Genomic DNA, 26,945 nt, shown 5'->3' with positions numbered 1-26,945 from the left:
ATATAAGTTACATAATTAAACTTGATTAAATTTCTATATTACTATAATTATTTCTAAAATCTTGAGTTAGATTATAAAATAATGTTGGATATTAGATATTATAATTTATATTATTTAGATTTAGCATTGAACAAAATATTTGTGTCAGCGAACAATAATTTGTTAGTTATCTAAGAAAAAAAAAATATATATATATATATATATATATATATATATAGTTCAAAGACATAAACATATAGACAAACATAACTATTGAAACAAAAAGTTGTGAACAAGATAAGGTGAAAAGACACAACTTCACAATAAATAGAAGTAACTGTGTAATTTTTTTTAAAAGGTAAAAGACACAACTTTAAAGTGAACATAGGCAACTATATATTTTTTTTGCAGAATAAATATATTAAAAAATTGTTTAATAAAAATTGTAATTTTTATTATTATATAGATTACTTATTTTTGTTTAACGCCCTTCTCACACTCGCATGATTACATGACTAGTGGATCTTTTTATATGCCAACTTTTAAAAACATTTACTATTCGAAACCACAAGTGTATGGCTAGCTCGAAATAGTAAGACTAACACAATTCGAATGCAAGCAATACGGAAAATGAAAAAACGATGCTAATCAAAATGTAAAAGTAAGAGAATTTATCATATATGTCATGTACTTGTTGCCATGTACTGTACTTTTCTTTAAGGAAAATGCTATTGTCAATTAAATTTTTTCTAAAATTGGATAGGTCCTATTTTGATTTATTGAAAATAACAAAACTGCCATTTTTATATTTTTTTCTCATTTCTTTCCTTTCTATTCTTATTTTCTCGATCTTTCATCTCTCTCCTTCTCTCACCTCTCTTTCTTTTTCTCTCCTCTTTCTTTCTTCAAACTAAATTTTTTTCAAAAACACGACTTCGATCTAAACCACAACGTGTTTTGTTCCGTTCTGGAGATGCTCCCCTCAAGGCTGAGTATAATATTTTCTCAATTTTGAGTTTCTTCTGTTTGTTTCTTTCTCCATACAACTTTTTAGTGTATCAGATATTTTTTTCCGATAGACCAGATCCGGTGGACTAAATATGTTTTCCTCAAAACAGAATATGATATTTCTCAATAAGATCGGTACATGCCTCAGCAGGTCTTAGGGTGGAGAAAATGGTTTCATGTTATTGATGGACAAGTATCACCAACCAAGAGAACAAGGTCCACTAATGGTCCCCTAAGAGAGCAGAGGACATAATTGGAGTGGACAAGTGTTGTAAACCAAACAGATCCGGTCTACTAAGGAGACCGAAGGACATAATGTGGTGGACAAAAACCTGTTCGACGTTAAATCTGGTATACTGGAGGCACAATAAAATCGGCAGATGCATCAGTAGACGTGTAGGTGGACAAATAGAGTCCAACCAAGTGCATCTTGTCCACTTCAGAAATTGAAGGACAAATTTGGGTGGACTAAATCTTATTGGGCGTTGGATTTGGTCTACCAGAAATTTGAAACGCATGCCACTCTTCCAATTTTTTTTTAAATATTTACTCTTCTTTAATTCAAGAGTAAAAGTGTCTTTTACTCCTATGGCATAATATAAAAAATAGCATTTCTAAAAAGGAAAAATTGAAAGTGACATTTCTTATAACTTTAATTTCAAAAGTGGCATAATTTCAAAAGTGGCATTTCTCACTAAATTCCCTAAAAGTAACTTTTAGAAACCTTTGTGATACCCATATTGAATGTTTTTAGTGTCGTTGGAAAGGTAAAAGAGTCAAGACTAATTGCCTTAAAGTTGAGTCAGTCAGTTCCCATTTCAATGGAGACACGTCTAAATAGAACTTGACGTGCTCCAGGAGATCCCCAACGCACCAAGTGAAGCAGTTCCGCGCTCCCAGCATTCCTCAGCACGCCAGCAGCTCATCTTGCCACACTCGAGCCATCTGCGCCTCTTTAAACCTAAAACGACATCATTTCGATTATTATGACCTGAGAAGCCCTAGAATTAAAATATTATGCGTCCAACACTATACATATATGTCCTTCTGTAACCACAGAAGAGAGAGAGAGCCCAACAGCCCCCAGAGAAAAGACTTTGACGTCCAACCTCCAAGCCTCCATCGATTTCATCTCTTGTTTTGTTTCTCCTCTTTTTACGCTTTGATTTCGATTTCCATAAGTGTAAGGGAGATATTCCTTCACTCTACTGCTACATAACAATTATGTAAGACCCTTTTACTTCTCATATTCGATTATGCATTCTTTTACATGTATTGTTTTAGTTTGCTTTATCATGCGAGTAGTTTTGTTCGGTTTAGTGGGGTGATTTTAAGGGGATCTATGGTTTGATTAACGCTTGGTTGTTACAATTTGATTTTCATTATATCATTAAGATTTATAATCTTGATACCGGTGTTATTTCAATATCTTGGGATATTGTTTTTATTGAGACTGGGTTTCCATTTTCTCATGCTAGCTTGGATTCTCCTTCTTCTTCACCGTATAAAGCTACATTTGACTCATATCATTGATGATGATGATTTTCTTGACTTGAAATTTGTTCCACCTAGTAATTTTGAATCACCAGCTATGACTCCTCTTGCTAGTGAATTTCCGGTTTCACCTACGGAACCAATTACTCCTTCTACAATGACTCCTCATGTGGAGTCTTGGACATTGTCACCGGAGAGTACTTCTCCAACCTCTTCTACATCTTTGGAGCTGGTACCTATTGATTTTTCGGCTGAGCCTTCTGTTGTATTAGAGTATTCTTCTAATGATTCTGACGAGTGTATGGAGAAAGGATGTCGCCAAAAATTTCAGTCTACACGTCTTCATGGATATTTGACAAATACGACTCATGAGGGCTCCGATAGTGATTTTGTTGACTCTTGTTGGTATCCTATCGATTCATATGTCAATTGTTCACAATTATCAGATCACCATCGAGCTTTTCTAGCCGCATTCACGTCCATTGTGATTCCTAAAACATATGCCAAGGCTATGGAAGATGAGAATTGGCGAAAAGCTGTTCGTGGTGAAATAACAGCTCTCGAGAGAAAGGAACTTGGACGACTGAGAAGTTACCTCCGTGTAAGAAATCTCTTGGCTATATATGGGTATTTAATTTAAAATACAAATCTGATGGCACTCTTGAGCGTTACAAGACTAGGTTAGTTGTTCTTGGTGAGAACCAAACTGAGGGTCTTGATTGCACAAAAATGTTTGCACCAGTTTGTAAGATGACTACTATGTGTTTTTTCTTGAAAGTTGTTGTGGCTCGCGATTGGGAAGTACACCAAATGTATGTCCACAATGATTTCTTACATGGTGACCTAGAAGAAGAAGTATTCATCCGTTTTCTTCCAGTTTTTGTACCAATGATAAATCACAGGTTTGCCGCCTACAAAAACCTCTTTACGGGCTTAAACAAGCTCTCCGTTGTTGGTTTTCCAAGCTCTCCAAAGCTCTTAAAGAGTATGGTTTTCAAAAAAGTTTCAGAGACTAATCCTTATTCACTTATGCTGATGCCGAGAGACGTATACATGTCCTTGTCTACGTTGATGATCTTAAGGTTACAAGGAACTCTAATCAGATCATTACTGATTTTAAGGAGTATTTGAGCTCTTGTTTTTATATGAAGGATCTTTGTATCTCTAAGTATTTTTTGGACATTGAAGTTGCTTGGAATTCTACTGTATCTTTCTCAGCGGAAGTATACACTTGCTATAATTTCATATACGGGTTTGCTTGGAGCGCAACCAGTTTCTCATCCGATTGAACAGAATCATCAGTTGGCTAAGGCTAAAGGTGAGACACTACCTGATCATTTTTGCTATCGTTTATTGGTTGGTCGCCTTATCTATCTCGCTGTTACTAGACCAGAACTCTCGTATGCTATTCATATATTATCTCAGTTTATGCACGCTCCAAATTTGGAACATTGGAAGGATGCCCGTCGTGTTGTTTGTTATCTCAAGAGTAACCCCGGTCAAGGTATTCTTCTTCAATTTGGTTCTGAACTTCGACTAACGGCTTGGTGTGACTTTGACTATTTGGGTTGCCCTTTGACATGTTGCTCTCTGACTGCTCGGTTTATTTAACTTGGAGATTCTCCGATTTTTTGGAAAACATGAAAGCAAGATGTGGTCTCTCGCTCTTCGTCTAAGGCTGAGTATCGCGCCATGGCCGATATAGTTTGTGAGATTTTATGGTTGCGGAAAGTGATCACTTCAATGGGTGTTGATTGTTCAGCTCTTGTGCCATTTCATTACGATAATCAGTCTGATATTTATCTGAGTAAGAACCCAGTGTTCAATGAGAGGACCAAACATATTGTCATTTCATTCATGATGAGATTGTGCTTGGTGTTATTGCTCCTCAATATGTTTTGACTAAAGTTCAGCTGGCCAATATCCTTACGAAAGCTCTTGGTCGGAAAGAGTTTGATAGTTTTAAGCTCTACTTGGATATTTGGGACCTTCATACTCCACCTTGAGGGGGTATTATGAGCCAGGGCTCTCCTATGTAACTAATACATGATCATGTGTAGTTTGTTTATTTCTGTTTACATACCTAGGTTAATATTGTAATCGTATCTAAGGCACAACCCTCACAACAATATGAATAAGAAAACTTTTTATACATCTTACGGTTTTTAACATATTCTGGTAGACAATGAAGATTTTGCCAAAGTTCTAACCGTCTAAGGTATAGAGGAGTCTTCCTAAATGATAGAAACGAAGCATATTTTCAATGTGAAAGCCAACAACTCTTAAAATAATCGTGAAACAAACTCTTACTCTTATGGCATGATGAATCATAATCTCAATAAATCAAAAAATTTTGTAGACCAGGAAGATGCCAGAGCTCTTGAACTTAGTAGGTATTCTTTGATGATGGAAAAGAAGCATACATGGATTCTAGAAGGGGGATGCATATCTGCATTATCGTGCTTCATATATTATTGTAGACCATGGAGTTGTCAATGCACTAGAGCTTAGAAAGTTAAACTTCAGTAATAGAAATGAAGCATATTTGGATAATTAAAGCAAGGATGTTTATCAACATTACACAAAATACCAACAAGGACTATGACTATAGCATTGATGTCACCAAATCATAGATTGTGGTAGACCGAGGAGGTGCTAGAGCTTTATAATGTAGAGGAGTACTAATCCTTGGATGAGGGATAGTAAACCTATTTGCATTATGAAAGCTAGAAACTCCTAAGAGATAATGAAATTGATCCATATGGGATTGGGATGATGCATCAGCCGGCAAGCAAGACGAGGAAGCTCTTCGATGTAGGAGATATCTTTTTGATGACTAAAATCAAGTCTACTTGGATGATGAGCGCTTGCAACTACGAAACGGTGGCCATGCTAAGTTCATGCAAATATGAGATATCCAGATGGTAGACTCGAATTAATAAAATTTTGCGTACAAGAGTGATTATGGTCACATAGACGACATAAGTGAGCAAAGTTATAACTACAATGATGTTAAGCAATTGAGAATGTATTATGAGAAGTAAGATAGTGAAAGCCTCCGTGATGACAAAGTAGCTTACGATTATAAAGATAAGCTAGGTAATTTTTCAGTGAAAGGAGATTTAGGGGGTGTTATTCAACACTGTATTTTAAAGGAATCTGATGTATTTTGAAATCAAGCGTTATTCAATCAGGTATTTAAAAAATCCATTAAAATCTGTTGTTATTGGATTATGTATTTATTTGATGAATTTTAGAATACGTTAGAAACTCTGTTATTCAATGTCCATTTGATTTGGTGTAATTTTAGATTTTAATGTATTTCACTTAGAAAAGATGAACAAACAGAATTAGACATATTTCTCAAGTATTTCAATCTCTTTCTCTCTCTCTTCAGAATTAATTCAGCAGATTAATGGAAGAATTAAGAAGATGTCATTCCAAATGCGTTTCTTCACCGGCAGTTCCCGTTCGTGATCGGTTATTGCTTCTTAGTCAAGATCTGTCTGATGGCCTCCTCTCCCAGCGTTTTTGCGATTCCGGTGAGGTTCCTCCCTTCAAATGACTCTTTTTCCTCCGCCGATTATAAGGTCTTGTCTTCCACTCCCGACGCATTCGGTCACTTCCCTCGTCTTGAGGCCTCCTCCAGCACCGCCATCGGAACCTTCTTCTCCGCCGACTCCACCTGATCCTCCTCCTCAAATCCGCTCCCTCTCCGATTTCTTTCATTCTCCGCTGTCGTCGTCCTCTTCCTCTCTTCCAGCGAACCCTAGCTGTGACGGCTTCCTATCGGTGACTTTAGAAGATCCACCCAACTTTTCCCTCATTGTTGCAAACCAAAGAAACAATATTAATTCAATTTATTTTTACCTTGATTTTTGCTTTTTGGTTAACAACACAATTATTAAGTTAGTAATTTATTTTATTTAACTTCAAAAATAATAAAATCCACTAATAATGACTTTCAAATCCATTAGTAATGCCTTTCAAATCCATTATTAATGACAACAAATCCAGGTTAAATGCATTAAAAAACCATTAAATTTTAAAATCCACAAATAATTGAAATCAATTAAAATGCTTCCTCCAATAACACCCCTTAGCTTAAAGAACTTGTAACTTACGATTTGATTTGGTTTGGTTTTTATGCTGTTTAATTCGATTCGGTTCAAATGATGGATAAGTTACCGGTCTGGTTTAATCAATACACTTTGAATGACGTCATCTGCCATGTCATCATAACACTAAACGGCATCGTCTCGCTTTGGACTATCTCTTCTCTCTCTCTTCTTCTATTCGCTTCGTTGCTCCTCTCTTGTCTTTTCTTCTCTGTTCTGCCGGAAAATTCGTGAAATCTCTGCGGCTTTAGTAATGGAGAATTCGTCTCATCTCTACTGAAGCCAACGCAGCTCTCGAAATTTCTCTGTCTGATACTCCTCTCAGATTGATATCGCACGATCTCTGTGACTTGTCTTCTTTAAGAGATGCGCTCCAAGGACAAAATCTCCTACTTTTATGATGGTATATTCACCTCTCTCCCTTTTCTTTTATTTTCTTTAAGAGAGAAAAAAACTCCAAAAACTCTTTATTCTTTAGTTTCACTTTGTAATTCTTGAGCAATTTCATCCACTTGAACTGCGCTACTCTTGTTGTCTTTATTGCTCAATAGATGCATCGAAAGGTTGAATCTTTCACATCTAAATTCTAGAATAAGTAAAGGGTTACGATTAGTTTGGATATACTCCAGCTCGATTAGTTTTTGAGTAGGGTTTTTGATGAAAAGAACAAAGGGTTTTAGGTGAAGTTTCTGTTTTTATTCGATTCCTTGGCTCTAGTTTTAGCTTAAGCCAGATTGATTCTAGTGCTTGTGATTGTTTTGACCTAGTCTCTGTTATCTCTTTGCTGAAAATATGAAACCCTAGAACTTTTTGTCAACCTAGAGCTGTATTCATCATTGCATTGCATTATAATGGAGTTCAGTTTATATTTTCTTGTTGCTTATGGGAGATTTTGTGGCAGATTACATGGGTTACTGATGAGATGCTGATGATTTTTTGTAATGTGGTTCAGGGGACGTGGGGAGCGTCTATTTTGGTCCAAATCACCCAATGAAACCTCACAGGCTTTGTATGACTCATCATCTTATCCTTGCATATGGCCTCCATAGCAAGATGGAAGTTTATGTCAGTGTCTCTTGCTCATCATTCATGTTTCTTGTTCTTGTTCCATTTATTCTTTTTTTTGTTAACGATCTCACTGTTTGAACTCTTTATGTGTTCTCTATTGTTTCAGCGTCCACACAAGGCATATCCTATTGAGATGGCTCAGTTCCATTCTCCTGACTATGTGGAGTTTTTGCAACGAATTAATCCAGAAAATCAGAAATTGTTTCCCAATGAAATGGCTAGATGTAAGTTTTGTGTCTTCATCAATTGTTTTCTTATTTTGCAATCAAACATATTTAGCTGAAATTAAGTTACTTTGATGCAGATAATCTGGGAGAGGATTGTCCTGTCTTTGAGGATTTGTTTGAATTTTGTCAAATTTACGCAGGAGGAACAATAGGTGAAATCCTGATAAACTTGCAGTATATGTGTTGGTATTCATGTTTTGTTGTCACTTCAGAGCATTGTTAACTGAAAATTCTGTATATTAGATGCTGCACGCAGATTAAACAACAAACTCTGTGACATTGCTATAAATTGGGCGGGCGGGTTGCACCATGCCAAAAAATGTGATGCATCAGGGTTTTGTTACATCAACGATCTCGTACTAGGAATTCTTGAGTTGTTGAAACACCATCCCCGTGTGCTATACATAGATATAGATGTTCATCACGGTGATGGAGTTGAAGAAGCTTTTTACTTCACTGACAGGTAGTTACACTTTGATTAGTCTTAAGATTAGTCCATAACGACTTGTCTTTAAGTTGTTTTGGTAGAAACTGATTTACCAAAATCTTTGAATCTTGTTATGGCAGAGTGATGACTGTTAGCTTTCATAAGTTTGGGGATAAGTTCTTTCCTGGGACCGGCGATGTTAAGGTAGTATTCAGAATCCGTTTCTCGATTTTGTGAGGACTGTTTCTATGTGTTTGGATGAAATGCCATGGTGACATACTTTTTCTTTAAAAAAGGAAATAGGAGAAAGAGAAGGGAAATTTTACGCCATTAATGTGCCACTGAAGGATGGTATTGATGACAGTAGTTTCAACCGTCTCTTCAGGACAGTAAGTTCTTTTAACCAAAACCTGCTTTGGAACGTATCTTGTGTTTTGATCTCGATCGGTAATCCTTTTCTTTCTTTTAGATAATTTCCAAGGTCGTTGAGATATATCAACCGGGTGCAATTGTTCTTCAATGCGGAGCAGATTCACTAGCCAGGGACCGACTAGGATGCTTTAATCTCTCTATTGATGGTGCTTTTTTCTTCTTGTAATCAAAATCTCTTTCTCTCTTTCAAATCTCTCTTTTGCTAGTTTCTATGTGACTTGTTATTCTGAAATGGCTTCCCCTTGTGCAGGACATGCTGAATGTGTTAAATTCGTGAAGAAGTTCAATCTTCCCTTACTGGTCATCTATCTCTCTTGACTTATATCTAGTTTGGTTTTTTGTAGTCTTAGTTAAGCTCCTTGACGATGAAGTCAGTATCTTTTTTATTGTTTGATTAGGTTACAGGAGGTGGAGGATACACAAAGGAGAATGTAGCTCGGTGTTGGACTGTCGAGACTGGCATTCTTTTGGACACAGAACTTCCTAATGGTTAGTAATGTTTGTTAGAGAGAGGTTCATGTTTAGGACTTCAGGGCTCACAGGTTAATTTTACCTGCAGAGATTCCTGAAAACGACTACATCAAGTATTTTGCGCCGGATTTTTCTTTGAAGATACCTGGTGGTCACATTGTAAGGAGAGTTCTTGTGTAAACACTTACAGTTCCTCATTGCTTTATAATAAATCTAAAGAGAGATTGAGAATCATTTGTGTTTTGAAATTGTAACAGGAGAATCTAAATACCAAATCGTACATCAGTTCGATCAAAGTGCAGATTTTGGAGAATTTACGATACATTCAACATGCTCCTAGCGTGCAGATGCAGGAGGTAAAACTTGGATCATCATCACACAGTTGATGTTTATCTAACACTGATCAGTTTTTGACTTGACTTTCTTAGGTACCACCTGATTTCTACATACCAGACTTTGATGAAGACGAACAAAACCCGGATGTACGCGTGGATCGTAAGTGTCGAAAAACACCTTTGGAATCTACCTTATTCCCCTTGTTTTTTCAGCGACTAATGTTATATATTGCAAACGGTTTGATTGTTTCAGAGCGTTCGCGGGATAAGCAGATCCAAAGAGACGATGAATATTTCGATGGCGACAACGATCATGATGCTTCGTAACATAGATTTCTAAGAACAGAAGACAATCCGAAGTTTTTTTTTTTTTTTTTATTAGTTATGAGAATTGTTATGCTATCAAACGACTATATGACTACCAAAACAATTGATGATTCATTCCATCTTTTTTGTCTTGTGTATATGATTAAGCTTTCTTTTTCATTTTTTCGTCACTGTTCTGTTATAGTTTTGATTAGCTTATAACTTGAAAAATTCATATACTATAGTTTTTTCATTTTTTTGAGTTTTGTATACTTCAGTTGGGTCATACTGAAATAAAAATGGCAGAGCATTATGGAATTACGAATGACATTTTCTCAATAGTATTTTTACTGTTTACTAAAAACTCTAGTTGGTCTTATCACACTGAAGTTTGAGAGAGCTCGATTTGCACGAATTTGTGTTGAAGTTGATCTGCGAAGACCGCTTTAAAGGGACAGTGGTGGTGAATGGTGCGCGGTACTTTGTGTCGTATGAGGGATTGGCAAATATCTGCTCTGCTTGTGGTTTATATGGGCATCTGATCCATAATTGTCCACACCGGGTTGTAGAACCCGTTGGGGAGATTCCGGTAACGACTACCTGTGTTTCAGCTCTCGAGAAAGGGGCAACTTCGGGAGAGGATGGTTTTACGGAGGTTGTAAGGCGGGGACGGAGAGCGACAACGGCAGTGGTGAAGGTTGCACAGGCGGCGGCGGCGGGTGCGGTGAGATCTACCGGTGATACGAATCGGAATACGGTGGCGAATAAAGATTCTGCCATTATTGTTGTATCGAACAAGTTTGGTAATTTGGAGGTTGATATGGAAACTGGAGAGATGCGGAAAGAGAAGGAGATTGCGGGTGTGAATAAGGAAAATGAGGATCCCCAAAATCAGGTTAATAGAGAGAGGAGTGTCACTCAAGGCAAGCCGGTGATTTTTGGGGCCGTAGGGGAGAGAAGAAATGATGGGCCGAGTGAAGTGATTAATGGGAAAAAGCCCAGAACGAAAAAGGGGGTGGTGTCGAGTAGGCCTCGACCTCATCAAATGAAAGTAACGCGGCCCACTAGAGGCCTGGTGTTTGGTCCCACGAAGGGGGAGATGGAGCGTTCTGAGTCGGGAAAGACATTACGAGTTGAGCGACCACACACGGGGGGATCAGGTGGTTCCTTTTTGGGGGGTAGCTTAGATCGCAGAGAGAAGTCGGGTTTGGTGGGAGATCGGCAAGGGGATGAGACAATTGCGACGGCAGGTATGGGTGCAATTTCTCTTGTACTGGGTGTTGCCGCGACTGATGATTTGCCAGGAGGCGGAGGAGAGAGTCGTCTCGCTTGACGGTTTTCCCCGACGATTTCGAAGACTTTTGTTATTGTTATTGATAAGATGAAGTGCATACTGTGGAATTGTCGGGGGGCAAATAAACCCCAGTTTCGACGGTCAGTCCGTTATCTCTTGAAGAAGTATTGTGTGGATATGTTAGCTGTGTTTGAAACACATGCTGAGGGGGATAGAGCGAGTCGGATCTGTCAGGGACTAGGGCTAGAAAAATCCTTTCGGGTTGATGTTGTGGGTCAGAGTGGCGGTTTGTGGCTGTTATGGAGATCAAGTATAGGCGATGTGGAGATTTTAGAATCCACGGACCAGTTCATTCATGCGAGAGTGGTAAATGGTACCGAGGTTCTCAACTGGATTGTTGTATATGCTGCTCCTTCTGCGAGTCGTAGACAAGGACTTTGGGGAAGGTTAAGTGAGACTGTGAGAGGTGTGGATGGTCCGATTGTGATTGGAGGGGACTTCAATACCATTCTCAGACTAGATGAGCGATCTGGGGGAATGGTAGGTTGTCATCGGATTCTCTAGACTTTGGTGAGTGGATTAATGAGTTGTCTTTAATTGATATGGGGTTTTAGGGAAACAAGTTCACCTGGAAAAGAGGTCGTGAGGAAAGGTTCTTCGTTGCTAAACGCCTGGATAGGGTTTTATGCTGTGCTCGGACTCGTATTCAATGGCAAGAAGCTACAGTTAGACATCTCCCTTTTCTGGCTTCGGATCATGCGCCATTGTATATTCAGTTATCGCCATAAGGGATACGGAACCCGCTTCGATGTCCGTTTAGATTTGAGGCAGCTTGGTTGTCTCATCCAGGGTTTAAGGATATGCTGGTTAACTCGTGGGATGGGAGTATTAGTACGCAAGAAGTTTTGAAAGGGTTGCAGAGGACATTGCGGCAGTGGAATAAGGAAGTCTTTGGTGATGTTAAGAAGAAAAAGGAGAAGCTAATCAAGGAATTACAGGTAGTGTAGACTTTATTGGAGACAAGTCCTACGGATGATCTGTTCAGAAGGGAAGCTGCACTTCAGAGAGAGTTTGACTTGGTGTTAGAACAAGAAGAAGTGATTTGGTTCCAAAAGTCCAGGGAGAAGTGGGTTGTTTTTGGGGACAGGAATACTAGTTATTTTCATACGTCGACCATTATTAGAAGAAGACGTAATAGAATTGAGTTGCTTAAGAATGATGTTGGGGCTTGGGTTTCTGATGGTGCGGATTTGGAAGAGCTAGCGTTAACCTATTATCAGAGACTCTATTCTCTTGAGGATGTTGAACCAGTGGTGGAGAGTCTCTTGTCTGATGGATTTATGCGGATATCTCATGAGGATCAGGAAGCCTTAAGTAAGCCTTTCTCGGGAGTGGAAGTAGAGAAGGCTATCAGAAGTATGGGGCCATACAAAGCTCCTGGTCCGGATGGCTTTCAACCGGTCTTCTATCAGCAGAATTGGGATGTGGTGGGAGATTCTGTCACACGTCTGGTGTTGGACTTTTTTCGAACTGGAATTTTACCACCTGAGCTGAATGATGCAGTGTTAGTTCTAATACCGAAGGTGGTTAAGCCAGAGAGGATTGCTCAGTTTCGGCCAATTAGCTTATGTAATATGTTATTTAAAACAATTACGAAAGCCATGGTCAAAAGATTGAAAGGAGTTATGACTCGAGTTATTGGTCCCGCACATACTAGCTTTATCCCTGGACGGCTGAGTTCAGATAACATCATAGTTGTGCAAGAGACAGTACATTCTATGAGGAGAAAAAAGGGTACAAAGGGATGGATGCTTCTGAAGTTGGATTTAGAGAAGGCGTATGATAGGACCCGATGGGACTTTCTTGAGGATACGCTAAAGGTTGTTGGCTTCTCAGAGGTGTGGGTGCATTTGATAATGCAGTGTGTTATGGGGCCATCAATGAGCTTGTTATGGAATGGGGAGAAGACAGATTCTTTTAAGCCGTTACGCGGTCTACGGCAAGGAGATCCTTTGTCTCCTTATTTATTTGTTTTATGTATGGAACGTTTATGTCATTTGATTGATGATTCGATCAGGCGGAAAGAGTGGAAGTCGATCAAGTTATCAAGAGCAGGCCCTCAGCTGTCGCATATTTGCTTTGCGGATAATTTAATCTTGTTTGCGGAGGCATCAGTGTCTCAAGTACGGGTGATACGACGTGTTTTAGAAGCTTTCTGTGGTGCTTTGGGTCAGAAGGTTAGTTTGGAGAAGTCGAAGATTTTCTTTTCTAAAAATGTGTCAAGGGATCAAGGGAGGTTGATTAGTGAGGAAAGTGGGATTAAATCAACAACGAACCTCGGGAAATATCTTGGTATGTCTATCCTTCATAAACGGATTAATAAGGAGACGTTTGGAGATGTTTTAGAGAAGGTTTCCTCTCGTTTGGCTGGATGGAAAGGGCGGTCATTGAGCTTTGCTGGGCGGCTTACTTTGACGAAGTCAGTTTTATCGGGTATTCCAGTGCATACTATGAACACTATCAAGTTGCCACAAGGTACATTGGACAAGTTGGATAGAGTAGCCCGTGATTTTCTTTGGGGAAGTAATACGGAGAAGCGTAAGCAGCACTTGGTTGTGTGGAGCAAAGTGTGTCGTCCAAAAAGGGTAGGGGGACTTGGGATTCGAGCAAGTCGTGATATGAATAAAGCGCTATTGGCAAAGGTGGGTTGGAGAGTTTTACCTGACAAAGAGAGTCTTTGGGCACGGGTTGTCAGGAGTAAGTACAAGGTGGGGGACATTCATAATACCGCTTGGCAAGTAACAAAGAGTCATTTCTCTTCGACGTGGAGGAGTGTCTGTATGGGGTTGCGGGAGGTGGTTACCAGTGGAGTGAACTGGGTGGTTGGTGATGGCAGAAAAGTTCTGTTCTGGACAGATAAATAGCTTGCGGGGTCGCCACTTGCAGAGGGAGTAGTGAGTGCTTTACCGTAGGGGTTTGAGAAGCTCACAACTAGAGAGCTCTGGATCGATGGTGTGGGTTGGGATCTTTCCCGTATCTCACAGTATGTGTCACGTGACACGTGCTTGGAACTTGCGGCTGTCGTTTTGGATAGTTTTACAGGGGCTTCAGATAGGTTGTCATGGGGAGGAACCTTAGAGGGTAAGTTTACAGTTGCATCAGCGTATAACCTTCTCATTCACGAGGAGAAGCCTACTCAGAATATGGAGAATGTATATAAGAGGATATGGAGGGTGATAGCTCCAGAACGGGTTAGAATATTTCTCTGGTTAGTAATGCATCAAGTGATCATGACAAACTCTGAGCGGAAGAGGCGACATTTGTGTGATTCAGACGTTTGCACGGTTTGTCAAGGAGGTATCGAAACTATTCTCCATGTTCTTAGGGACTGTCCTGCCATGTCTGGACTGTGGGATCGCATTTTACCGCCAAGTAAAAGAGTGGTTTTTTTCTCTCAGTCCTTACTGGGGTGGATGTATGAAAATTTCGGAAGAGGCACTATCACAAGGGAGGGGGATTAGTCTACAGTGTTTGCTATGGCCATTTGGTGGAGCTGGAAATGGAGGTGTAGTGACGTGTTTGGAGACAGAAGGACTTGTCGGGACAGGGTTCGTTTCATTAAGGACTTGGCTATAGAGGTGACACTGGCGAATTCGCTGTCTGGTGGACAAACTGCTCGGGTGGTTCAGGTGGATACACAGATTGGTTGGGTGGCTCCGGAACAGGGGTGGTACAAGATGAATATTGATGGTGCGTCAAAAGGGAATTCGGGTCCTGCAACTGCAGGTGGTGTGTTGCGGAACTCGACCGGAGCTTGGTGTTGTGGTTTTGTGGTCAATATTGGTAGATGTTCAGCACCATTGGCGGAGTTATGAGGCGTCTATTATGGACTATATGTAGCTTGGGAGAAGAAGGTTACACGGTTAGAGTTAGAAGTGGATTCAGAAATGGTGGTGGGTTTTCTTACGACAGGGATTTGTGACTCTCATCCCTTGTATTTCCTGGTGCGACTGTGCCATAGCTTTCTTGTTAGAGACTGGATTAAGCATTTGTATCGTGAAGCTAATCGTCTAGCTGATGGTTTAGCGGGATATGCATTTTCTTTACCGCTTGGTTTTCTTTCTTTTGATTTGGTTCCAAATGTTGTAGCTCCCTTATTACGGGATGATGTTGATGGCCATATGTGGCCGAGACACACTCGGTTGTAATTTTTTCATTTATGTTCTAATAAATCTCAAGGGTAACACCCTGGTCATTCACCAAAAAAAACTCTAATTGAATATCAAAATATAAAAAAACCATTTATGCACATTTTTATTTTAAAAGAAAATAACCAGTAATTTAGGGAGATAATACTCAATTTGAAGGTGAAAAAAAGTGTAGAGAAAAAAAAAATATGGAAACCAAAAATCATAAGATGTTCTTTAAATATATTGAGGCCGCTTGACACCTCTAGTTAAGTTAACTTCATAATTTTAGATGTTCTTTAAATATATTGAGGTTTATTTTTTTTCCTATGGAGAACAATACCAACGTACACCAATAAGAACTCTTTTGTGAGGAATATAATCCCAACAGAGAGGTTAACCACTAATATATACTATAATAAAATATATTTTGTTTAATTTTGTTTAGTTTTTGGTTTTTTAAAAAATTTTCAAAGTTTTAAAATTTGTTGGTTCAAAGTTTTAAAATTTGTTGGTTCAAAATTTTAATAATTAGAACCCAAGTAACCCAAGTATTCTAATGATTGGAGAGAATAAAGCCAATAAAGCCGTTCATGGATATAGAAAATTTCTATTTTATATTATAATAAAATTAGGTTATGGAACTGATGGTTGCACAAAAAATATATATATATATATATATATATATATATATATTATGGAATTGATGAATTTTGGTTATGTTCGAATTTTATAACCTACATTTTTGTTCTGTGTCCTACCTTCTCAAACTCTTGAATGGAACAAAGTTGTCATTGCAATTACGAACACTTACGCATAACCTTCGATGACAAAATATTTCAAAACTAGAAGATATTCCGTGCTTTAAGCACATATCAACATTTAAAAAAAAAATCTAATTTAATAATAAAAATTATTGTTATATATTTTTTGAAAAGTTATATTGTTTGAGATAATATTTATTTTAATTGTTCTCTAAATCTATTAGTCTTTTTGAATACTAATTATTTTAGAATATAAATACACACATTTTGTTTTACCAACCCGTCAATGTGGAAATTAAAACACATATTTTTAAAAAATTGAGTAATATATCTTCGTTTTAAAAAATTCAAATCACAACATATGCAGAAAAAATTCTGCATTTTACTAATCATAAGTATTATATGAAAATTCCAAACAATTTGTAAATAAAAGAAAATAAAGATGATAGGAGAATCATAATTTGAAATATTAACAAAATCTTCGAAATTTAGTTATTAAAAATTATTATATTGTGTACTTGGATATAAAATCTTAGTTTTTGAAATTCTGATTGGTTTATATTTTAAAAAATATATTTAGTAATTTCCGTCCCTAATTTATTAGAGAGAAAAATATATTTTTTTTATTTTTTTAGATTTTTTATATTTAATTTGTCAGCATTTTTTATTTTTTAATTAATTATTTTTATTAAATTAATTAAATAAGTTTAATTAAATTTTTTAATGTCAATTGAACGTAATTTTTACACATTTTAAGGTTAGTTTCATATTTATACTTCCCAATAGTATAAAAATATCATCAATCAAGGATTGTTCCTTGTTAATTTCCAAAATCAGTAACTCAAATACGTTTTGATTAATGTTTAGTGGGCTTCTTCTTCCTCCTAAAGGCCCATAATTACAACAAATCTCAGCAAAAACCGACGACAATTCTTCGACCTCCGGCGCCGCCGGTAAACACAAAACCGATCCAACGGCACCAGTACGGCTTACGTCGGTACCCGAACCGCCGCGAGAACTCCACCGAAGAAGACGACGAACGATGACGAATTCTTGGTTTATGAACGAGAAAAAAGATAGGGATAATATCGTAATGCCATTAAATAAAAAAAACTGTCTTCTTCTTCTTCTTTAAACTCCTTCCCACGCTTCAGATCCGAGTTTGAGCTCTCTCTCTCTCTCTCTCTCTCTAATCTTTTGTCGTCTCCTTCAGGTATCCATTTCACCTGTTATCCGATCTTTTCTTTGTGATCATTCTCGATTTTGAAAGATAATGGAATTGCACTTGCTAACTCTGCTTCTCGTAATTAGCCTTGTTGCTGGTCTGGAACCCTGAGCAAACTCCGGTGATATTGAATCAGCCAGAAAGAAGGTTCACTCCTCATTTTGAAAGTTTTTGATTTTTTTTTCTTTCTTGACATTTTATAGAGGCTTGTAGATCGTGTATGCTTATCCTAGTTCTTCTGTCTACATTTTTAGGGATTCAGATCAGTGTTCAATCTCTCAAAGTGTTGTTTTAAGTTTCTGAACTATATCAATGGATCAGGCTGAACTGACTTTGGATCAGGTTTGTGATATGATTTGATTTTTACGTATTCTTTAAGTAACAAAATCTGTAGAATTGATGGGATACACAAAACTATGGATTGTATTGAAATAGTTGACATCTATACAGTATTCAATCTCTGTTGTTATTTTGTTTTACCTTGTAGGTATTGAAAAGAGATATACAATGGGAGACTTACATGACAACTATGCTAATTTCAGCTACAGGTCTCCAGCACTTAAGACGCTATGATCAAAAAAAAAAACGAAAGCGCAAGGGAACAGTTGCTGGATGAAGTAAATCTTCTATAACGCTTTCTTCTAATTTGTGTTTAGTGGGACGCTTGACCTGATTTCTTAGTCCTGCACATATAGCGTAGTCGTTCCAGCAAAAGATTTTGTTGCTTTTGTCTGTTTTTCCTTGGCCCGTACTCGTCTTATCTGAGATCCTGATTATAGATCATGTATGTGTCAGTTTATCAGTTCAACTACAATCTTCATGAGAAAGGGGGAACATATGTAAAAATCCATCGGAAAAAGAACTGCTTTGAATTACATTTTTGCTTGATTTTGGCTGCGTATCTTCAAAACTATATGCAAGCTAAAAGATATGTCCTCCTTCAGGTTGCTGTGGAAGGGAAATTGGTTCATTCAAGAAAAAAGCTGCAAGATCCTTGCCTGGATAATAAGGTATTCAATCCTACTTATCTTTCATACTTCTTCATGTATGTAACATACAGCTTCATTTGCATATAGTGCTAGGCCAAAAACTGGTAATGGTATTGCTATGGAGAAGCTTCGGGTTCAAAGAAACAAATTACTACAATTGATGCTGTTCTCAAGGGATTGGTGGAATGTCTTTGTGCTCAGGTTTCTCTTTCTCTCTATCCTCTTTGTTTTCTTTCTAGTTTATGTTGGTCTTGCATTGTTTATTGTCTTTGTCTTGTAGCTTATACCATTTTTATAGCTAGAGCTCATTGGTATAGCATGTTAAACAGTGGGGAAAACTGAAGCGGTTTATTTGACTTTGTAAAGGTTTATTTGACTTTGGTAAATCTTTAAATTCAAGTTTTGTGATATGGAATCCAAAAAAGCTTTTGATATCACAATCCTTAAATTTGATATGCAGTTGAAGCAACCTTCTCATCCTACTCATGGTGTTCCAATTGCAATAAGCTGCCTGTCATCACTGCTTAAGGAACCTGTTGTCAGATCGTCGTTTGTTCAGGCAGATGAGGTTAAGTTACTTGTTCCTGTAATTTCCCAAGCATCCACTCAGCAGTCTGTCCAGGTAACTATATAGTTAGTGGTAATAGTTTTCAGTGAGAAATGTCCACTAACGCTGTAACTAAGAGCTCGACTAAGGAAAAGGTGAGCTATGTTCTCTTGTGTGACTTGGTCATTGCTATCCTGCAATCAGTTAAAGATCATATACATGACATGGCTTGGTTAATCAATCAGAATCTCAGCTGTCCAATACCAAGATTTTTTTTTTTTTTTTTTAATGTTATTATGTTAGTCTGACGGTATTTTTATCTTAGAGGTTGTCAGGGTGGTCATATTGACATGTGGTGACCAGATGGTTGATCTTGGACACCCGCATGTTATCCACAGTCTAAAAACACAACCGTAGAAGAGTGACGAGGTAAGACGAGTTAGATACAAAGCCTGACGACTGCTTTTTATTTACCTGTCATGTGGAACTTGAATTTCTTAATTCTCTGCTATATCTACAGTGAGAACATATCTGATTATATAAGTGATTCCGACAACATTATATCGTAACTAAACCCGTTATATTCTAAATTTGTAAGGATTTGCTGGATACATTGAACCAACTAGAAGAAGGGCTAAAAGACAAGATCAGGAAATTGAGTTCCTTTGACAAGTATACGCAAGAGGTTCTTCTTGGCCGTCTTGACTGGAATCCAATGCACAAAGAGGCCAATTTCTGGCGTGAGAATGTCACAAGCTTTGAGGAGAATGACTTGCAGGTTTACCTTCCTTAAACTTGTCTCGGGTATCAATTGGCCCATCATAGCAAACCCATATAGCTAACCAATTGTTAAAACTTGTGGATGCAGATACTCAGGGTTCTCCTCACGATCCTGGACACATCGAGTGATCCAAGATCACTTGCGGTGGCATGCTTTGATCTCTCACAGTTCATACAGTACCATGCAGCGGGAAGAGTGATCGTAACAGACCTCAAGGCGAAAGAACTAGTGATGAAACAGATGAACCACGAGAACGCCGAAGTCACCAAGAACGCCCTCTGGTGCATCCAGAGGCTCCTCTTGGGTGCTAAGTACGCTAGCTTCTTGCAAGCTTGATGGGACTTTGGATGTTTCTTTATACATATGGGAAAGTAACCAAAACACAAACAGATTGTGTCTCCACTACATTCCAAGAACCACCATCTGAAATTTTCCTATTCTATGATCAAATAAATTATTTCTGGGCTGGTTTTTTTTTCCTTCTTTTGTATTTATTTATTCAATAGAAAAAGGCTTATTTATTACAGACTAACAATTATGGGCCAAACTGTTGTATGTTGGTTGTGAGAGATAAAGCTTAAATAAAGTTGAGATGAAGATACCTTTGATGTAGTTTGATAGCATGGTTTAGTTATCACTGCAACAACAACACGGCTTGCACTCCATTATCACAACTTTGAATCTGCTCAAATATTAAAACAAACAACTCTGGTTCGAAACAAGGAGCTGACTCTCTCTCTCTCTCTGATTTTTCTTTTCAAAAACATACTGCAATATAAGATTATGTACAGTGTTGAATAGTATCTGACAAATCCATGGGTTTTCACGTTGTTTTTATGACTTGGACTCGTGCTTCATCTTCTCTTCCTCGTCTCCATCTTCGCTATCTTTGTTTGTATTTTTCTCCCAGTCTGCATTTAACTGATTACACACTGATGACCATACACAAGTATAGCAAAAAAATTTAATACCTCCTCCTCAACGGATGCCATCTATATATGAAGCTTTTCATCATGTTTATTTTTACACTAAGGAACCTCCAAGATTTGATATACCCCGCATTCTTCTATTTTCCATTTACTATAGTCTGTTTTGAACTCAAAGACAAGCTCGGTGGCAGTCACCTTATCTGTTTCAAGGTCAAATGTGTAGATGTGCTCTGTTAAAAGTATATCTACGCGTTGGGAGCGTGGTTTACATCGAATCCTGTGATCATTTTTTTTGTCCACGATGTCAATCCAGACCCCCCACATATCAAAATATTCTTCTGTACCCTTAACCAGCATGAAACAAGCCTTAAATCTCAAGGATGCAGGAAGAAGCGACTCATTCAACTTGATTGTCAATAAACCTCCAGCAGTAGCTCGGTGATTGAAGCAGGCAGGCACTTGTGTACCGGGTAACATCGCATAACTATAATAAGTCGACGATGTGTGCATGATGAGGTCTCTGGCTTCTTGGTTTAGTTTGAAGCATTTGGGGAAGTGGAGATCGATTTTTGGATTTTTAAAGGAACAATCCAATCTCTCAAGGGACTGACAATTGTATGCAACAATGCTAGATAGCGAATCAGAAAGTTGGGGGAGTGATACCAGATTATTGCAGTTGTTGAGTCCAAGGACTTGTAAACGAGACATTCCCTTGACCCATGGAGGAACTTCTTGTATATCTTCGTTCAAATGCAGCTCCGCGATGAAGTGAAAAGCATGCGGGAATTCCTTGAGGCTTTCAAAATATGACATATGAATGTCACAAGACGCCACGACCTGATTGACAAAGGAACTTCCTTTATTCCAGTTCGTGTGAGCCTGAGATACTTAATGTTTGTGGAGATCTCAGGAAAACTTTTCAACTGCGAGCAATCTGTGAGATCAAGTGAACAGAGAGATTTCAAGTTAATGTTGCTTGGAAGAGCCTCTAGCTTTGAGCATCCGCACATCCTCAACGTAGACAATCGCTGAAGGTTTCCTATAGAGAAAGGAAGCTCCACCAAACTTGAGCAGTTAGATAGATTAAGATTTTTGAGATTAGTGATATCTCCAATAGAGGAGGGGAGTTTCACGAGACTTGAACATCCACTGATATCCAATGCTTTAAGATTTGTGGCAGATCCAATAGAAGGAGGGAGCTCTCGTAGACTTGAGCAGTTATTGAGATCCAACATCTGTAGATTAGTCGCATTCTCAATAGCTGGGAGCTCCACAAGACTTGAGCAATTTCCAAGCTCCAGTTTCTCAAGTTTAGTTGCATTTCCAATAGAGGAAAACTCCACAAGATTTGAGCAATGAGAGAGATTTAATCTCCGGAGATTGGTCAAATTCTCAATAGAAGAAGGGATTTTCACCAGCTTTGAGCACTTAGAGAGATTTAGTTTCTGGAGATTCGTTGCATTCCCAATAGAAGAAGGGATTTTCACCAGCTTTGAGCACTTAGAGAGATTTAGTTTCTGGAGATTCGTTGCATTCCCAATAGAAGAAGGAAGCTCCACAAGATTTGAGCAACTAGAAAGATTCAATTTCTCAAGTTTAGTAGCATTCCCAATAGAGGGAAACTCCACTAAACTTGAGCAAGTATTGAGATCTAACAGTTCAAGATTAGTGGCAGTTGAAAGATCAGGAAGCTCCTTCAGATCTTTAGAATCACTCAAATTCATCCCCTTGAGATTTTTAAATTGCTGCATTGACAAATAAAAAAACTGTTAACTACACTAGAAACTTGTACTGAAAACAAGTCTTATACTCTTATATATAAAGATTGTTTTGAGACTTGAATTTTTTTATCAAAAGTACTTACTTTTACTCCTTCCCATAGCTTCTGGAGCTTGCTGAACGGCATACATAGTACAACAAGAAACTCGGGATTAAAAGTAGAAGGCAAACATATATTCTGGAAATAACTCCAAGCCAGTAATCTAATCTTTTGTGAGTAATATAACAGTGAGTTCAGTCTCTCAGGCTGAGCAAGAACCTCATGGCCCTTGATTATTACGATTTCGAGATCAGACATTCTTTCAAGTGCTTTCTCACTTATGTTCAATTCTTCCCCAATCTTAGATAACTTAAATTTAATCCCTATAAAACATCTATTATCCTGAAAAAAAAAACCATACAAATTATAAGTAGATAACAGAGTTAGGTGTCAAATAAACTCAATTTGTAAGACCAAAAAACTTACTGTTGTTTTATCATTACCGAGCACTTCACATATATCTCTTCCATCAACCAAAAGCTGACATTTCAGAAGCCGATTATGAACGAATTGCTTACGAGAAGTTTCTTTTCCGAATCGCTTAAGCAGAGTATGCATATCTATACATCCGGTTTCGTCAATAGATATGAGAGATTTCTCAGCTAAGACATGAAGACCAACTTGCGTCACATGCGAGAATTTCTTTGGAAGAAACTCTTCCACACTTTGATGATATACGCCATTGAAAAAGCAGGCTATATAAAGAAATAAATCTTTATATTCATCACACAAGGCATCATAGTTGAACTTTATAATGCTCTCTATTTCTCCATTAAGGCTCGTCTTTAACCTTGGAAGTATCATTTTCCACTCCTGCTTGGACATTCCACGCAGAGCGGAGCCTAGCACCTTCAATCCCAAAGGGAGTTCACCAGCAAGGTATGCAACTTCCTTAGCAAGCTCATAGAAACCATCATCTGGATGCTTTTGTCCAAAGGCATGCATACAGAAGATTTGAAAAGCCATACCACTTGATGGAAAACTCACTTTGTAAATATATTTGATCGTATGGGCTTTCAAAACTCTTAGATCTTCTGTTGTGATAATAATCCGACTTCCGGGACCAAACCATTGAGTTTCTTTCGCCAGGGCATCTAGTTGTCCTAAGTGATCCACTTCATCAAGAACGAGAAACACTTTCTTGTCTTTCAACCTTTCTCGTGCGACTCCTAAATGAGATATTGTGATATCGTTTTGATTGACCACCTGGGACAACATTTGTTTTTGTAGCTGCAATTGTGCACTATACTCATCCAAACAAGGTCTTGGATAGCAACCTTTGATATTAACCATGATTGCGGCAAGTTGGAATCTGTTGGAGACTTGGTTAAATAGAACTCTGGAGATGGTTGTCCCAGGTGGCCCCCAAATCCCGATCATTCTTACTTCATGGTCCAAATCTAGGCGTAACAATTGTTCCATCCTTTCCATATGAGCTCTCATCCCTACTAAACCATCGAAATCTCTTGATGGTGTGGAGCTATTCAACATGTTTGAAACATCAGTGGCTATTTTTTCGATCATGGCCGCTTCATTGACCCTAACATTGGAGGATATAAACATATAACTATCAAATAGTCTAGTCATGAAAAATTCTGATACATAATCAAAACATACGTATGTATTTTCTTGTCTTGATATTTTTTTTAAAGCTACAAATAAACTCTAAGAGGAAATAATAATTAAGGAGAGTAGAAATCAAGAGGACAAACCAGTTGCGAGAATGATATCCAGCGATTTGGGCCACATCTTCCAAAGCTTTTCTCCATCTCTCAGTACGCTCTTTTGTTTTACCTTTACAACTTTTTCTGAAGGCTTTTCCAAAATCACCGGTCAGTTTCTTTATGTCAGTTGGATCCACTTCATAGAAAATGGTCATGACTATCTGACCCAAAACTACCCTGCACTTCATGATCTCTGCTAATTCATCAAGACACCATGATGAAGAAGCATAGTTCCTGGAGAGCAAGACGATCGCGATCTTTGATCCTCTAATAGCATATTTGAGCTCAGGACCAATCGACTTACTCCTCTCTATATTATTATCAATGAATGGGTCAATACCCTTTCCCCTGAACACTACAAGGATGTGACTAAGAAAGGTTCTTCGGACATCTGGTCCGTGGAAGCTTGGGAAGACATGGTGTTTCGAGTTTTGGGACAAAAAAGTTGGAGGAGATGGAAGAGATAAGGAAGAAGAATTACTTGCGCTGCTATCTTGTTCGAATCTGAATTTTCTAAAAAGCATGAAAATGAAGCCTATAACAGCTGTGACTAAGGCAAGGAAAAAAGAACAATCCATTACTATGGTGAAGGATGGAGCAAGATCTTAGCTATGGATGAAGGATTTTAACAAAGAGGAAGAGGCTCTATGTGGTTGACGACTCTATTGGCACAGAAACTCCATGGATGTTTCCTGGAAAATATAGTGAGATTTTGTGGAAATGTTGCTAGCGACATAAATCACTGTTCCTATGCTCCACCACCACCATTCACTTAATTTCTCGGAAGCCAAATAATGATAAAGCAAAATTCAAACTATTATCATCTCAAACAACAACACCTTCACGTCCACACATTCTTTGTTTCTCTCGTTCTCTCCTAATAACAATGATAGAAGGAAATAGTTCATATTTTTCAATTGTGTAAAGACTAAAAAGAGTGCAACCCTCTATGATACTTTAACATCAACAAGAACATCTTCTTGAGAATATGTTCAGTTAAACAAGGTTTAGAAGAAGATTAAATATCAAAGATTCAAGCTTCACATCATTAAGATGTCTATAGTAATAGAATTAATAGAATTCTTAGTTTTATGCGCAAAGCTATCAATCTCAACAATAGTAACAACATAAGTGGGGCTCTAAGCTTGCAGTATCATCAACTTTACACGGAGATACTGTCCAGCAAAGACTCACAAGCATCTTCAAGCAAGTCCAGTACCTGCCAAAGAAACAGTAGACCAAGTAACAGATCAAGATTTCGTGGAAAATGTTGCTACCGACAAAATCATTGTCCTTAGTATATTACGAATTTTTTATCAATTTTTAAGATAGAGTATTATTAGTATATATTTGCATTTGCTACTGTTATTATTATTATTATTTTTTTTTTATTGGATCTAATTTTTTATTTTTCTTCTTGACACTTTGTTATGATTGAAATTAAATGGTCAAATTTGGGATAAACGAATTTCGTAGTAGTCTTTTTATAACAAATTTGCCATTTGGTGGTTTAATCTCAAGTAGTGTTTGTTAAGCCTGAACTGACAATGAAGCAGGTTGATTTACATGTTTTTTTTGGGTGAAAAGGTTGATTTACATGTTCACTTCTGTTAACTTGGTTGTATAATCCAAACTTATTAGAGATACAGTCTGTAGCAGCAGATTACAAATAATAAAAAAAATGTTAGGAACTCTATTATATTTCGACTTTTATATTTCGCACAAGAGTGTTGTTGATGAACCTTTGATTTGAACTGAGTTAATTATCATCAAAAGAGACATGCTGAACTGAAATGTTTTTGTGTAAGATTTGCTTATCATACTTCTATCAAACATGAAACATGCATGTCATTTACATATATATATATAACATAAGCAATGCACAAATTTATTACTTTCAAATTAATGAAAGATAGCAAATGGCAGAGAATTTTAATACCTCTACCATGCATGCCATCTATGAAGCTTTCATCATGCTCATCAACATGATGGGACCTCCAAGATTTGTAGTAGGCCGCATTCTCTGATCTGCCAATTGGTATCGCTTGTTTTGAACTTAGAGAGAAGCTCGGTGGAAGTCACCTCTTTTGCTTCAACTTCAAATGTGTAGATATGCTCTGCTAGAATTCTCCGACCTATTACATGGAAGCTTGGTGTACACCGAACCTTGAGATTATTTTGTTTGTCCACGATGCTAATCAGTACCAACGGCAAGGTCTCAAAATTTTCTTTCGTACCTTCAACCATCATGATACAAACCTTGAATCTCAAGGACATAGGAAGAGGCGACTCAATAAACTTGATTTTCATGGTACCCTCAGCAGTAGCTCGGTAATATTTCATGTTGACGAGTTGGTGTGTGCATGATGAGGTCTCTAGCTAATTATTAGAGATACAAAAGGTGGTACTGGTGTTATTGCTTACTGGAGAAACGTCTTGTGCAAGTTACATAATAATCTAGGGTTTCCTTACCATTAAGGACATGGCGGATGGACTACGACTGCTCCGGTGACAGCTGCTGACCTCCGTTGACTCGTGGTTGCAAACTCCAGTGGCAACTCACGGTAGCTGTGGTGGTGGTGAACGGAAACGATCTCTCCTTCTCAACAAGTTCTCGGATCTATTCAAACAAAACACCACGACGGGACAACAACAAGAACAATGGTGGCTCAGCTCTCTCTCTATCCTAAATTAGATGCATAATGGATTAACAAAATATTGCATTCATAAATAGTTATCTATTTGGATAAGTTTTAAAGAACTTTGATTTGTTACCACAACCCACAAATTCTATTGGATATCCACATGACCATGAATATAT

At 37.9% G+C, this 26,945-nt stretch overlaps 2 protein-coding genes and 2 pseudogenes across 5 annotated transcripts; 3 read left to right on the top strand and 1 right to left on the bottom strand.

The window, feature by feature from the left end:
- The first annotated feature begins 6,784 nt into the window (after nt 1–6,784).
- LOC147945807 (histone deacetylase 9-like) lies at nt 6,785–10,045 on the top strand. Of its 2 annotated transcripts, none has more exons than XR_015596763.1 (14): nt 6,785–7,002; nt 7,552–7,664; nt 7,774–7,891; nt 7,972–8,046; nt 8,138–8,357; nt 8,462–8,525; nt 8,618–8,710; nt 8,791–8,915; nt 9,004–9,053; nt 9,152–9,242; nt 9,313–9,383; nt 9,482–9,580; nt 9,653–9,719; nt 9,813–10,045. XR_015596763.1 is itself a non-coding variant. In XM_087510218.1 (14 exons), exons 1-14 carry the CDS (start codon nt 6,966–6,968, stop codon nt 9,884–9,886), a joined length of 1,281 nt encoding a protein of 426 aa, XP_087366344.1. In that variant the 5' UTR covers nt 6,785–6,965; the 3' UTR covers nt 9,887–10,045. The 2 variants fall into 2 exon arrangements, 1 of the variants encoding a protein (XP_087366344.1); XM_087510218.1 differs by having other exon boundaries at nt 8,791–8,899.
- Nucleotides 10,046–10,164: 119 nt separating this feature from the next.
- Nucleotides 10,165–11,198, top strand: LOC147945806 (uncharacterized). Its single transcript, XM_087509373.1, has 2 exons — nt 10,165–10,206; nt 10,293–11,198. Exons 1-2 carry the CDS (start codon nt 10,165–10,167, stop codon nt 11,196–11,198), a joined length of 948 nt encoding a protein of 315 aa, XP_087365499.1.
- A 5,800-nt stretch (nt 11,199–16,998) lies between these two features.
- On the top strand, nt 16,999–20,251 carry LOC104783764 (V-type proton ATPase subunit H-like; annotated as a pseudogene). Its single transcript, XR_015596289.1, has 11 exons — nt 16,999–17,323; nt 17,422–17,482; nt 17,590–17,677; nt 17,823–17,952; nt 18,280–18,345; nt 18,412–18,525; nt 18,785–18,957; nt 19,011–19,103; nt 19,207–19,300; nt 19,470–19,649; nt 19,740–20,251. The product of XR_015596289.1 is annotated as a V-type proton ATPase subunit H-like (transcript).
- Nucleotides 20,252–20,317: 66 nt separating this feature from the next.
- LOC104780308 (putative disease resistance protein RPP1) lies at nt 20,318–25,075 on the bottom strand (annotated as a pseudogene). Its single transcript, XR_015596762.1, has 4 exons — nt 24,113–25,075; nt 22,827–23,940; nt 22,446–22,742; nt 20,318–22,326 (listed from the first exon to the last, which is right to left on the bottom strand). The product of XR_015596762.1 is annotated as a putative disease resistance protein RPP1 (transcript).
- Nucleotides 25,076–26,945: the final 1,870 nt, after the last annotated feature.

Source organism: Camelina sativa, chromosome 4 (genome assembly GCF_030686135.1).
Source record: "Camelina sativa cultivar CO46 ecotype springtype chromosome 4, ASM3068613v1".
In the NCBI taxonomy this organism is placed as follows: domain Eukaryota; kingdom Viridiplantae; phylum Streptophyta; class Magnoliopsida; order Brassicales; family Brassicaceae; genus Camelina; species Camelina sativa.
This window is presented reverse-complemented; position numbering and strand designations above follow the sequence as displayed.